At 32.3% G+C, this 13,784-nt stretch overlaps 1 protein-coding gene across 1 annotated transcript; it reads left to right on the top strand.

Annotated features, from left to right (window-relative positions):
- Positions 1-106: 106 nt before the first annotated feature.
- Positions 107-4,233, top strand: LOC119638881 (ras-related protein Rab-1A). The gene is made up of 5 exons (XM_038035963.1): positions 107-532; positions 3,306-3,426; positions 3,499-3,546; positions 3,639-3,866; positions 3,949-4,233. The coding sequence occupies exons 1-5, from the start codon at positions 510-512 to the stop codon at positions 4,144-4,146; spliced, it is 618 nt and encodes a 205-aa protein (XP_037891891.1). The 5' UTR covers positions 107-509; the 3' UTR covers positions 4,147-4,233.
- The last annotated feature ends 9,551 nt before the right edge of the window (positions 4,234-13,784 follow it).

Consider the following 13,784-nt stretch of genomic DNA (forward strand, 5'->3'; position numbering starts at 1 on the left):
AGATTTTAATTTTCAGTGTAATATCGATTACGGTACTCTTAGGGTACAGTTAGAGAGTGATTTATCGAATGCTGTTACACATAACTAACTAGCTATTGACGGTGATGTGTGAATCGTCGCCATCTTTTGTTGAAGAAAATTTGCTTTTGGCATAAAGTTACAAGATTTTTTATGATAATCCTTCTCTTAATGATATTTAATAAAGAAAAAATTACATTTTTGAAACTAATTAATATTGTCAACATTGTTGTGAGTTAATTGTACGAAGATAAAAAGCGAACAAAATTGTCCACGTCAAACAATCATTAGTGTGATATGTGATTTGCAAGAATTGTGCAAAGTAAGAAGAGAAACAAAGAAAAGAAAAAAAAAGAAAGAAATAAATAAGTGCGAGAACTTTTATAAAAAAAAAATACAAAAAATAAATAAATAAAATAGTAATTGTGTGTTGAAAAAAAGGTCCGTAATTCGGTTTTTTTCTCCATTAAGAAAAAGCGAAACACAACAAAATGTCAGCAATAAATCCAGAATAGTAAGTTTTTTGGTGCAAAAAACTAATAAATTCATTATTGACGTGATTATGTTCGCTTTTAAAAGGGCCAATAATAAGAAATGAGAATTTTATGCGACGTCATACGTCATTTTTACAAATTTTTTTTTTGTTGCACACTCCCTTTTCGCAAAGGTCTCAACTTTTATAGCACCAGACCATTGCTGTTTGTATATACATACACAATTGTTTTTCTTTTGTCTTCTATTCTATAATTCCTAGGCCGTTGGGTGGGAGGCCCCCCCGGGGGGTTAATATTTATTTTTTATTTGCTTTTTCATATGATTGTTTAGGCCATTTATCGTTTGGCTCCTTAATAAACTTTGATCGCTTTAACTTGCTTAAAAGAGTGCAGTTAACCATATTACAATTGTAATGCTAACGTTAACAACCACATTAACAACGGCTGCACTCAAACAATCATCAGGCCACCAGCTTTATATTAAAAGGGGCGGATGAGTCACGGATTTACATCTACATAGTTTCGTATTGCTATATTTTTTTTTGTTTGGTCTCTCAATTCTTTGCTATGATATATATATATATATATTTTAGTAAAGCACACGTTCATTCACATATTTACATATATATGTCTCTGAGTTACGTAGGTAATTACTCATTATTTATTAATTTTCCAAGTGTCGGTCGGTGTTGTTTTCCTCTCCAACAATTTGCGTCGTTTCTTCTTTTTCTTTTGTTCTGTTTTTTTTTTTTTTTTTTGGTCTTTTGTTTACATATTTTATTTATTTGATTTAATTTTCCAATAATTTGTTTAGCTAAGGAGCGGTATTAACGCTATTTATTGTAGTTTAAAGGGTTAACGGCTTATCTTAAACAATATCCAACGAAGAGTTGTGAACATAATTTCAATTGCTTAGTTTGCTTATATTATCGCCTTTGTTTTTAGTAAGAGGTTATTAGTATTTCTAAGTTATTATTATAACATCATGTCTTTATTCGCGTGTTCAAATGCTGGTCTTCTGGTAGTTGCTGCTCTGCTCATATGCGAACGTATGATTTTAATTTAGAATATTAGAAAACAAAACAAGAAAAATGTGAAATTAAGGCTTTTTCCGCATGGTGTGAGAATTTTGACGATAAGTAGCAAATTTCCCTTACGTTATAACGCTAATGAAGGCAATTTCACCAAGGGATGAGCTATATACTAATTTTGTTACTTCATTTGTGAAATACATAGATAAACAGAGTTGAGGGATGTCACATAAAGTTAGAAAATCTACATGATCTTGATTTGTTCGATTGTGAACTGGAAGCTTTGTAATCATATTCCTAATTGAAGTTTGCAGACCAAAATTGAAGAAAGTTATAGTCTGTTAGTGGAAAATAACGTTTTCCAAGTATCTCGATTTCTATAATTTTCATTGATTCAGAATTCACTTACCTTATAGCGTAGGCGGACAATTTTTGAGATTGATCTTCGTCAGAGTGTGCGTCAAAATTTGTTTGTTGTAAGATTTTAATTGTTTAAAACTTGTCCATTTTTCATCGGAAGGGAGTGGCGTAATCAAAGATTTTGAAACCGTCTCTTTATGGGATGTGCAAAGTGGACGTGGCGATCATTTGACAACAAATGATCGCCAAATGATTATGATGAATTTCCATGCAATTATAATCAATTTTCGTATGTGACTAAAGTCAAATTTCTTTCCATCCTATCGTCCAATTAAACAGTTTGAACTTATTCTCTCTAATATAGTATTTTAATCGCTACATAATTCTTTTAAATTTCGACTTATCATCATTTTTGACTTTTTTTTAGATAAGATTTCCAAATTCAAAATATTAAGACAGACAAATCTAGTTTTCATATAAAGGGATTTACCATAAAAAAAAAGAAACTAAGAAATTTGCTGTTCATTGCGTCAAGTCACGATTACAAAAAATCTTAAGCAAAAGATTATAACGGCATTATAACGGCTTCCGCAAAAATTGTCCTTGAAGGCGATTAGAAAAACATTGGGGAAATGTAAAACGCAGAAAAATTTCATTTCACATTATTGAATTATTTGAAAGTGCTTCGTACGCTAACTTTACACTATTTCCCATTATGTTTTTCGTTTATCTCTTTTGAATATGCTGGACTTCTTAGACATAATGGCAAAAAGCCGGAATATGTATCAAAGAATGCATTGACTGTTTTGTGTAAAATTCTAATGTTTGTTAAATTTCTTACTAAATTTGAAATAGAAGAGCGGAACTTGGCAAATAGGTTCTCAATTAATAGCTACAAGTAAGGTTTGAAAAGAGACAATAGCTGCTAAGAATAATTGTTCAAGCTTGACAAGCTATAGATAACTTTCAAAAATAATTAATATAGGCTTTTACCGCTTCTCTCTGCCCGCTTTGTAAGCGGGATGAATGTAGACTTAGGTTCCGATCCGATTCTGGTAACGATATGCGAATACAAAAATTAGGGAGCGAACAAGCGAACAAACAGTCTTAAATCGACTCAGAATTTGATTATGAATCGTTCCATTCAAAAGTCTTGTACGCACTTAACATAATTGTATGAAAAGTGGCGTACGGTACGAAAGGGTCGATCATATAAATTTGGAAGTTTTTCTTTCCTATCATTTATTATGATAATGTTTAGTGCTCTTTCTTGTTTTAATGTTCTTCCTAATTTTCGAATTAAGTAAATTATTAACGACTAATTTTCATTCTTTACCGCTTCGGATTAACATAAAATAGTGAAAATCCAATATAGTGAATTATTTATTTTTTCTCTTTTCAGCGACTATTTGTTCAAATTACTTTTGATCGGCGATTCAGGTGTTGGAAAATCGTGTCTTTTATTGAGATTTGCTGACGACACATATACAGAAAGTTACATCAGTACAATTGGTGTAGATTTTGTAAGCGCATTTGCTAAGTTAAAGTAATTTATAGAGTAATTTATGTTTCTTTAATATTTTATCATTTGATAGAAAATTAGGACCATAGAATTGGATAATAAAACCATTAAGTTGCAAATTGTAAGTTAAATATGAAAATAAGATTTAAAAATTCAATACTAATTATAAACGCTTCCTGTCTTTTTCTTTTGCCATTTCTTTTTTTTTTTTAGTGGGATACCGCTGGCCAAGAACGTTTCCGTACTATAACGTCATCGTATTATCGTGGAGCCCATGGTATTATTGTCGTCTACGATTGTACGGATCAGGAATCCTTTAATAACGTTAAGCAATGGCTTGAAGAAATCGAACGATATGCTTGCGAAAATGTTAACAAATTACTCGTGGGCAACAAAAGCGATTTAACTACCAAAAAAGTGGTGGATCATACCACAGCTGCCGTTAGTATTTCAAGAACTTTTGCCTGCACGTTTTCTTGCAAGATTATTATTTAATTAAAAACTTTTAATGCTTGTTTCGTAGGAGTATGCAAATCAATTAGGCATTCCATTCCTAGAGACTTCAGCTAAAAGTGCCACAAATGTGGAACAGGCGTTCATGACAATGGCGGCCGAAATTAAGAATCGGGTTGGGCCGCCTTCAAGTGCCACCGATAATACAAGCAAAGTTAAAATCGATCAAGGTCGTCCAGTGGAGAGTACCAAATCTGGCTGCTGCTGAATAATTTCTCTAAATGTGTGTGTGAATCATTATTTTATTATATAATAAAGAAACAAAAAATGATAAATCCAATTAAAATAATAACAATAATAATAAAAGAAGAACCCATACATAAATTCATAAGTTTACAACAATACACAAACATTATAAAGGTAGTATCGGTTATATATTTAATAACAGTCGTTAATCGAGTACACCACACAAGCGTGCGAAAATCGTTATCAACGCAATAATCAATTTGGTAGTTTTCGTACGTCGAACTCCATACAAAGTCATGGAAAACAAATAAAAACATAATTTTTTTTGTCCTGTTTTTTACTTCAAATGTAGCTAAATAATAGCGCTAATAGAAAAACCACTCCTTTATGCACTCACACGAAGCGTGAAAGTGATTTTAATTCTTTTTAAGTTAAAGAAAGATTTATTGAAATTCTCAAAACAATGATTTATTACATGTGGATGGGCGCGCATTGTAGCGATAGTAAGTCTGTAATGTATTAAAACAAAAAAAAGAAAAAAAAAATGTTTTTAAGAACTTCGGTTGTTCCAGTAACAACGCTGCATGTCCGAAACTGAAGCAAAGTTGTTTCTTGCACTAAAATAACTGTGTGTATCTAATTACTGTTCATGATTAAAAAACAAAACAAAAGATCAAAACATTTTTTTTTTTTTCGATAACCTGAATAAACTAATACATTTACGAAGCATACAATTTAAGAGAAAAGACAAAAAACACTCTTGAATAGTCTTTTAGTTAAAAGTTTCGCAATATTTTTCAATTTTTTTTTACTCTCCGCGCGATTTAAAGTAAGCGAGTATTTTGGAAAAATATTTAGTTTTAATCATTTCTTTATTTACTGTTTTTCAAATTTCTTTTTTTAAGTTTCGAAATTAGTTTTTTTTTCTTAATTATTTCAATAAACTAAATAATAGTAGCTGTTTTTTTTTTCTTTTTTGTTGTAACAAAATGTCGATAAGAACAACTTGCTGCTATTCTAGAATAAATCGTCTTAAATATTACATTTGTATGTATTTATGTATTTCATAAATTATTGCATTAGCTTTCTGAGTTTTGTTGTAATAAAATGAGTTAATAATTTTTTGCTTTAGTTTCTTATTTTGAAGAATCGCTTTTAATTTAATTTTTCATTTCTCTAGTAAAAAAAATGTTGAACGGAAGTGGGAAATACGATTCGTAACATCTACCATCCAATGCTCATATTTGCACCTTTAAGTATATGGTAAGCTATTGGAAAAATTTACGCCTCATTAAGAATTGTAAGATTTTTCAAAATTGATTGATCTATGTCTGTCAAGGGGTTGCACTCCTTTTCAAGCTTGAGATATGGTCAACCGTTAATTGATCAAGACATCCACGCCGCATATAGAGAGTTCGAACTTTTTGTCGTTTAATAGGTGTATGTTTCAGTGTCATGCCACCGAAATTGTAAAAGGTAGCTTCCACAAAGCCCACGCAACGTTTTTACACTCAGTTGAAAATTATTTCCAGTAACTCATTGAGTTAGTTCTTGCAGTAAAAAGTTGAGAGCCTCTATGTTGCTTTAGTAGCTTTTTCATGTGAACGGTGAAGGAGGTGAGTGTTTTGTTATATTTTAGAGTATAAGGATGAATCGTACTTCTTGAGAAGGAAATGCAAAGTGCATTAATTTTTATAATAGTATTAGATGGATGGAGCACATCATTGTAGGGAAAAAGAAGGACAGATAGCTCATCAGCTTCGAAATCAAGGGTTAACGTACAAGTCCGACTGTGTTAATTTGGTCAGGAGTATTTTTGCGTAAAATGTATATGATGAAATTTGATACACTAACATGTGTGGTGGGATAAACATTATCCTTGGACTTGGTGGCAGCATTTTCAGAAACACATGTGGCATTTTCATCTGACGGGCAATTTCCAAAAAGTCAATATATGAAAGCAAAAAATATGCTACCCATGTAAGGTTTCGAAAAGTTAGACTTTATGTGGCGTATAATATTCTATGAAGATAGTTGAAAAATTGTATTAGGTGTAGGATTATAGGGTACTTAATAGAGGCATTACCTAATTCGAATATTTTTACTTGCACTTTTTATGATCAGTAGTTAATAGTTAGAAATCCTTTTTTCTGGAAGTAACAGTTTTTCTTACGGAGAACAAAGTAATAACTAACGTGTCCTATGCTCTCACCGCTTTATTACTATTAATGGATTGTTACATACGTATATTAAGTCGTACCTTAATTTTATGTTATACCACATACCACTTGTAAATATATCCGATATGTTGCGGATGGATGTATGTAATCCCCAAAACGACATCATATAAATTCCCCTTAGATATTTTTATACCCAACTCACAGTTTCCTTCTAGATCTGGTCGGGCCTGATGTTTGTTTATATTGTGTATGCAGGTAAAAATTTTCGAAATATTTTGAGGAAATTCTTACGGTGACATGTTGCGAAGACTATCTTAAATTGGCTGGATTGGAACATTTTTATCTCTACTTTCAACTACTTTTAGTATTGCGCACGGAAAGTACGAACTTTTATTTGAAGCGTAGCTGGGGCCACCTTTCTTTTCTTTTTTTTAACAAAAAATATAGAAATATTCAAGGGAAGTTCTACGTGCTATATAAATTATATATGGCAAATGTTTGTATGGCATACGGGCCGTGCGAAGGCCGTGTCTGTTCCTTTAATTACAATTACTATATTGAAGAAGAAGAAGAACATATATATTTCTATCACTGTCGTTAAATTAAGTTTGGAAATCAACAAAATCAGATCATTGGTACGCATGCACACATGGCCTTGCTTGTAAAAAAATGTTAATCTAGAGATTTAAATTTAATCTTAAATTTTTCCTCAATAAAATTTCTCAAATCTTAAAAATCAAAATTGATAATCGATTCAATTAAACTATGGAATTACCTACAATTTTTAAAAAACTTTAAGAAAGTGATTTTTGGTTCGTATTATAGTACAAATGTACAAAATGATGCCAAATGGAATAAAAATGCAGTTTAAAAGATGTGGGACATGTATAACATGATATGCGATCCGTTTTTTAATTAAATATCGCATATCAGTTAGTTAGCCTGGGTGGGTGTAAAGATATTCGTCCTAAGCCGATTATAAATTATTTCTGGTTTTTAATTTGTTTTTTTTTTTTTTTTTTCAACTTATACAACGCTAAATGAATCAATCGCATGTTTAGTCCATGTAACAAGTTAAAGCTGCTTATATATGTGCTCTTAATTATTTTGATTACAGAAATCGTTATTAGATTTGTTTTTTTTTTATTTTTATTGAATTAAAAATTATGTTTCCAAAAAGTGAAAAAAAAATTGAATCAAAAAGATTTCAATGCAAAATTGATTTATTTTTTTTTTAAGTTGAAAGCATAGCAACGATTCGAAACATAAGAAACGAATACAAGATACATTGTAACGGCATTATTTGACAACAGCACGCAAAGCGTAATAAATAAGGCGCGGACACGCATAAATTACTATCGAGACTTTTGTGTCAATCGAAAGATTAAAATGTAATATGTTTCCTAATATGTTTGTAATACGTAGAAGTGCATAGACATCGGAGAACGCTTGTATGCAGGTAATGTCTTGACTTAGCAGTATTTGTCTGTCCAATCTCGAATCGGATTATTATTTATTGTTTATAACCTACATCATTTGTGGCACAAAGGTGTATTAAATCTTTAAGGATGTATGCAACAGGCAGACGCATTTGAGGCAAACCTATCGTTTATTGTGCTGAAAGTAATTCTGAATCGATCTCAGGTTGTCTGTCCGCCTGTTCCGCCAACTCAAATGGCTCGAATCGAACCATCCTTTCGGCTGCTTCTCATAGAAAAATTGTTACATGAATAGATGCAGAGTGGCGTGGAGTATTTAACTGTGGTCCTATATACTACAGTATACAGACTATAGCTTAAGATATGTGAAAGACGGCCTAAAAATATTTGAAATTGCTTACTACTAAATTACTTATTGAATTGATTTCCATATTAATAACGCCTATAAGTATGCATATAAAAGCTGTAAACCTCAATTATTGAAAAGAAAAAACGCATGACACCGTATATTTCAATTTTAAACAAATTAATAAGCTCAGGGCTTACAGATATTTAATCAAGATAACAATTGCGATTAATTTTTGGGCATAACTAATATTAGTTTAAAAAAAAAAAAGAAAAGACTTATCATGTGTTCATCAGAGGTAGCTAGCGAGTATTAAGACTTGCTTCGAAATACTTGCTTTACTTATATATGTGAATAAAATTAAAAATCGATAGCCAAGCGAACTCTATAATTATAGCTATACATTGCACAATGAATGGTTAACTTCGAATGCATTTAAAAAGAACCAGCAGTTAATGTTAAAGCGCCTCTGAGAATATTATTTTTTTTTCTCTTTATCCGCAAGTAATTTGTTTTGATTTATTATAATTTAAAGTGTAACAGAAATTATATAACGACAGAATATGCATTAATCTTAGCAGAACCAGTTTCTTTGTTATTAAAAAAATACGAAAAAAAAAAATTAATCTAATGTTACGACTTTTTTTATTTCATCATCTCTTCAAAAACGTTTGCATATTGAGTGCGCTATGCATTTGATTAGAAAAAAAAAAAAAATTGTAGAAAAAATATTGTAATTAAATGCATAAACGGGTACAAATTATAATAAAAGGCTTTGATTTTATCAATAATTAATGGGCAAATGTTTAATTTATGATTTGAAGAACTGTATCGAACAGCATGCGGAACATGCTTAAGCCTTAATTGGCTTATGCTGCTTGTGGCATACGCCAGCACATAATTGCGAAACATTACATCTACGCACAACACGCTATAGCGTTATGCTTTAACCACTAACTTAATCAATTATTGTACCGGCAATATTTTAATATTTTGTTTAGACATTCGCTTGTCACAACCGAAGTATGTCAGAAAGTAAATGTAATATGTATGTGTATCGATATTTGATAAGACATTCTTAATCGATTTACCTGCGCTTCAGTTTTTTTCGCGTTTCTCATATCATCCTCTTCCTGTTCGCTAGCTGCTGCTGTCTTTCGCAGCCGCCTGCCTCTTTGTTCGGCAGCTATTCATGGTTACTTCCAAGCATCGCCAATAGGCTTTCGCGGCAAATATCGTAGTCCAAGTCTTCTTTTCCAGCTGACAGTTTCACAGTAATATGGAACGCTCGCCCAACGTTGCGCCCATATTTTTTTTTTTTGGAATTTTGAAAATTTATAGTGCAGTAGGCAATCGGCATCCGGCATGGGACATTGATGATTTTCGCCAAAGGTAATCTACGGTCTCGAGACATTCATTGTTGTGTCGATAATTTTTGGCCGGGATCCCGAGCCGGACATTAGACATTTATGATACTTGGCGATTGTTTTGATTAGAAGCAATTTTAGATTACAGCAATTACTGACCAACCAGGAGTGATCTTAGCGAATTTTAAAAATTTCTAGCCGCCTGGCCATTAGGCATCCATCAGATATAATTAGTTTGCGATTATTGCCACAAGAAACAAACTGAGATCGTGACACCTATTGTTGCGTCTACACTTTTTTGTTTCGATATACGTATGTAAGTAGTTATGAAATATTGACATCAGATATACATGGTGGTGTGGTTAGTATGGAAACGATCAACAAACATTTACGGAATATATTATATTATAATTTTTAGCAGTGGCTCCAACCAGAAACAATCCGTGGCCAATAGGCGGTTGCAGCAATTTTCTTTTCGATTTGTCGTCAAGCTTGATCAAGACGTTTTCGGTATAAATATGAAACAAGTTTTGTGAAATAAAATTTTGAAACACATTTGCCAGTAACTTAAAACCTAAAGCATAGTATAGGTATCGGGTAAATATCTATAAATACTTCTTAAAGCCTTTTAAAAAAATTCAAGATCGATCTACTTGAACTTACTGGTATGACAATAATTGATTTCTTTTTTTCCTCTTCTCTTTTAATCTTATTCTTTCATTTGAGAATTGTTTCTAAACGAATGCAACGCTTGGAGTTTGTATCCTTTTTCAAATTTTACGTTACAGATGCTTAATATTACAGATAATAAACAGAAGTAAAGAATTTTTTGATCCGCCTGAGTAGCCGAAGCCGAGGAATCTCGACTAGCAAGTCAATGGTCGTGAGTTCGAATCTCAAGTGCGGTAGAGTTTTTAATAATAAAAGCCGATAGCCTTAGATGCTAGTGCTTTTAAGAGTTTAGTCTTAGAATTTATTTCTCTGGCGAAATTAATAATAATAATAATAATAATAATAAAGAATTTTTGTTTTCTTAATTTTGCTAAATCTTAACCTTTCGTGTGATTTATTCGTTAATTCGTATAATATTTCGAACCATTTTCTTCACCTTGGCTTCAAAGTTCATTCACTCGTAATATAATCACAAATAAAAAATTAAATATAATAAGTTCAAGTTATAATAATTTTCTCACACAATCTATTAGTAATGCGGTGTTGCCGTTACCCAGCTTGCAAGTTTGAAAACAAATTAATCTATAAAATCTAACTCGTAACACTTCTTATCTTCGATAACAAAGAACGTATGAAATACTAAAATTAATTAAAATAAGGTTTACTTCGCGTAAGACAAAATCGTTTCCTACGCTATTTAGTTCGTCAGTACAACACATTTGACCCGCTCCCAGATAATGATCAGTAATTAGGATTTTAATTGTTTCATTTATTCTTATCGAGCATTTAAATCAGCTTTCGGTTTCCGTTCAATCAGTTTGTAATGCAAATAAAATAAAATAATAAAAAACGACACACGTTTACCTGTAATAGGTTAAAGAAAAAGTTCGCGGCTTTTATTGTCAGGATAATTTATAAATAAATAAGCAGCAGGCAAATGGTTTACTCTTTTCAACTTTAGAAATTTCGATAGTAAAGACAGAGCACACTTTGCTAGAACAACTTATAACACCTCTGCGGAACTAGACCGTACGATCCATTTGCCTACGGCTGGAGGCAAAAAGAAGATCAGTACTTAACTGCCACATAAGGTAACAATAATAATTTTCATGCTGGAACGAAATGGAACCATTCTGAGAAGATTCATATAACGGGCGATGAAAAGTGCAGCACATACGATAATAACATAAGAAGAAAAAGCCGCAGAATGAGGCTGCCTAAGATAAACCATCGCGCATCGTGCATCGTGCATCGTGCATCGTGCATTGTACATCATAAGATATTTGAGCGTGGCCGCTCTCTCTTCTAAATGTAAAGCTTGTAGAGAATGGATCAATGAAGTGTAGTGAAAACACAATAAAGATTCGGATAAATTTACGGTTTATAATATTGTTCTCTGTTTGACTTTAATTCTCTGACTCAACTAAACTGTGGCCAGTGTCTTGTATAATAAAATGTTATGCTAGCTTAAGCAAAATAGTAGCTTTGAACTGGGTTATTACTAAATTCACGCTTAATGCGGGATATAACTAAAGTAGGTTATCTTAACTAGGTTATAGCTAGATTTACACTATGTGGAAATATAAAAAAGTGTAAACTTAGCATAAGTGATTAATAAGTGAGTAGAAGACAATGAATCGATAATGCTGTAGAAGAAAGCATCACGTTCAATCGCAACAATGCCAGAGCACACACAGGTTGTAATGAATTCACGGTATATCGCTTCTGAATAGGGAGACACACCACAATAAGCAGGGCAACGATGGAAGTTCGCAGCATCCTCATTAACTCATCAACTTTTAATAAACTTATTGACATTCAAATCAAATCATGTCGCCTTGTATGTAAGGTTACGCACACTTTCCTAACATCCAAGTACTTGTGGCACAAAAGTCTAAATGTGTATATTCGCTTGTCAGGGTTCTACTACAAGTATTTGGTATTAGGGCATGAGTGGGTATTCCGATGAATGAATTTTTATAGCAGCTTAGCTTTTGTACGCCTAAGTACGACCGATGTGATGTCGAGCTAGTGGCAACCAATTTTGTTTACAACAAAGTTTCTTTGGTAGAACAGCATTTCGAGAGGCAGCTGTTGAGGAATCCAGATAGGCTGTTACGCTTAGTCTTAGCCAAGACGTTCGAATATTTCTGATACGCACAGAGATTGAGTGAATGAAAGTACTCGTTCCATTTACGATCACACATGCTGGAATTGTTATCTAATAACATCAATGTCGACAGCTTTTTAATGATAATGAAAATTTTCGTATATGGCCCGCAGATAGATCAAAATTCAGTTCCTTTTCCCGAGCAAACATAAGTATCGTGGAAGTCAAAGTTACATCACAAGTTACGTTTTTTGTATTATCTTGATAAACTATAATGCTAGGCCTATCTCACATATCTTTGGTATAATAGTCCCGCTCAGATTGCAAGAATACCTTTGATGCTCTTAAAGAAGACTTTTTCTTAGCTAATATCTTAGATGTAGGAAAGTGCGTTAGCGGCTCGAGGTCAACGATTTAATCTTTTTGGCAACTAGGCTCTAGGCATGGTTTTCTTCATCTCGCTTGTCAAGGCCAAGAAAACATTACAAAGGGCCTACAGCATAAACGAAATGACAAGGGAATGCAATCTATTATTATTCAAGTAATCCTGCTAAGTCATGGTGGTATGTATAAAAATATCAAATTCGATTCAAATTATTTACCGCTTGATGTTATGAGGGAGAATAACGGGAACCGTAGAACGCGTAAGTAAAGTTCTTTTGCTATTCCGCTATTACGCTATTTATTGCTCGAAAAATGAAATGAATAGCGATTTTTAATCAAATAAAGAATATCTGTATCACTCTCTAGATTCTTTATGATTATAACTTTTAGTCCATGCACTAATTGACGAGATTTCATATATAATTTTTCGACGTTGTTTGCTTAGCTTTTTACGCATATGCACGCACACCAGTAAGTAAACAAAAAAACAACTTTAATGTATATTTTTTTTTTGTACGCACAAGAAATGACGATAATGGCCAGTGTATATTAAATTCTTTAGACCCTTTGACATTTAAACTTAGGCTTAAGTTAACGCTGAGAAATTAAGGATCATTCAAATAAAAAAAAGGAAAGCCAAACTTACCGGAAGACGAACCTTCACTACTTGGAAACCTTAGTCTATTGCGTGTAAATCGCTCAGAATATTTTTGATATTTAATTTTTATTAAAAATTAATTTCGAGCTATTGATAGGTGTCTATGGAGAGTGATGGGAATATGGTGACTATCTTGATTTTCCGTAAAGATATCTTTGGTGTAGAAAATTTCGGCCGATTTTTGATCTCAATAATGGGCGTTAATGTGTTCGTTCTGGAACGAGCATAACATTTCCCGCTAGGCAAGGCTTATTTAACGTATTTAATATTCATCTTGTTTGCTGACAATTTAATTACAAATCATTTATTAAGCTCTGTTCTAGTTATCCTATGAAAAACTAAATGTCGCTTTTAATTTGACACTCCCACGTTCCCAACGCATAGTTGGTTTGAGCAAGAGTCGTACAAAAAAAAAAAAAAAAAAACCGGATTTAAGGTAATATTTTTTTTGGATATAAAACTATGCGTTAATGCCTACCCACTAACTAAAAGCGATTATAACAA

The sequence above is a fragment of the Glossina fuscipes genome, unplaced genomic scaffold, assembly GCF_014805625.2.
Source record: "Glossina fuscipes isolate IAEA_lab_2018 unplaced genomic scaffold, Yale_Gfus_2 110, whole genome shotgun sequence".
In the NCBI taxonomy this organism is placed as follows: Eukaryota; Metazoa; Arthropoda; class Insecta; order Diptera; family Glossinidae; genus Glossina; species Glossina fuscipes.

Excerpts from the sequence above, each read along its gene's own strand:
- LOC119638881 (XM_038035963.1), top strand. The coding sequence starts at position 510 with ATGTCAGCAATAAATCCAGAATA. Across the intron at positions 3,427-3,498 it reads GTACAATTGGTGTAGATTTT|AAAATTAGGACCATAGAATT; the intron begins GTAAGCGCATTT and ends ATCATTTGATAG. Across the intron at positions 3,547-3,638 it reads AAACCATTAAGTTGCAAATT|TGGGATACCGCTGGCCAAGA; the intron begins GTAAGTTAAATA and ends TTTTTTTTTTAG.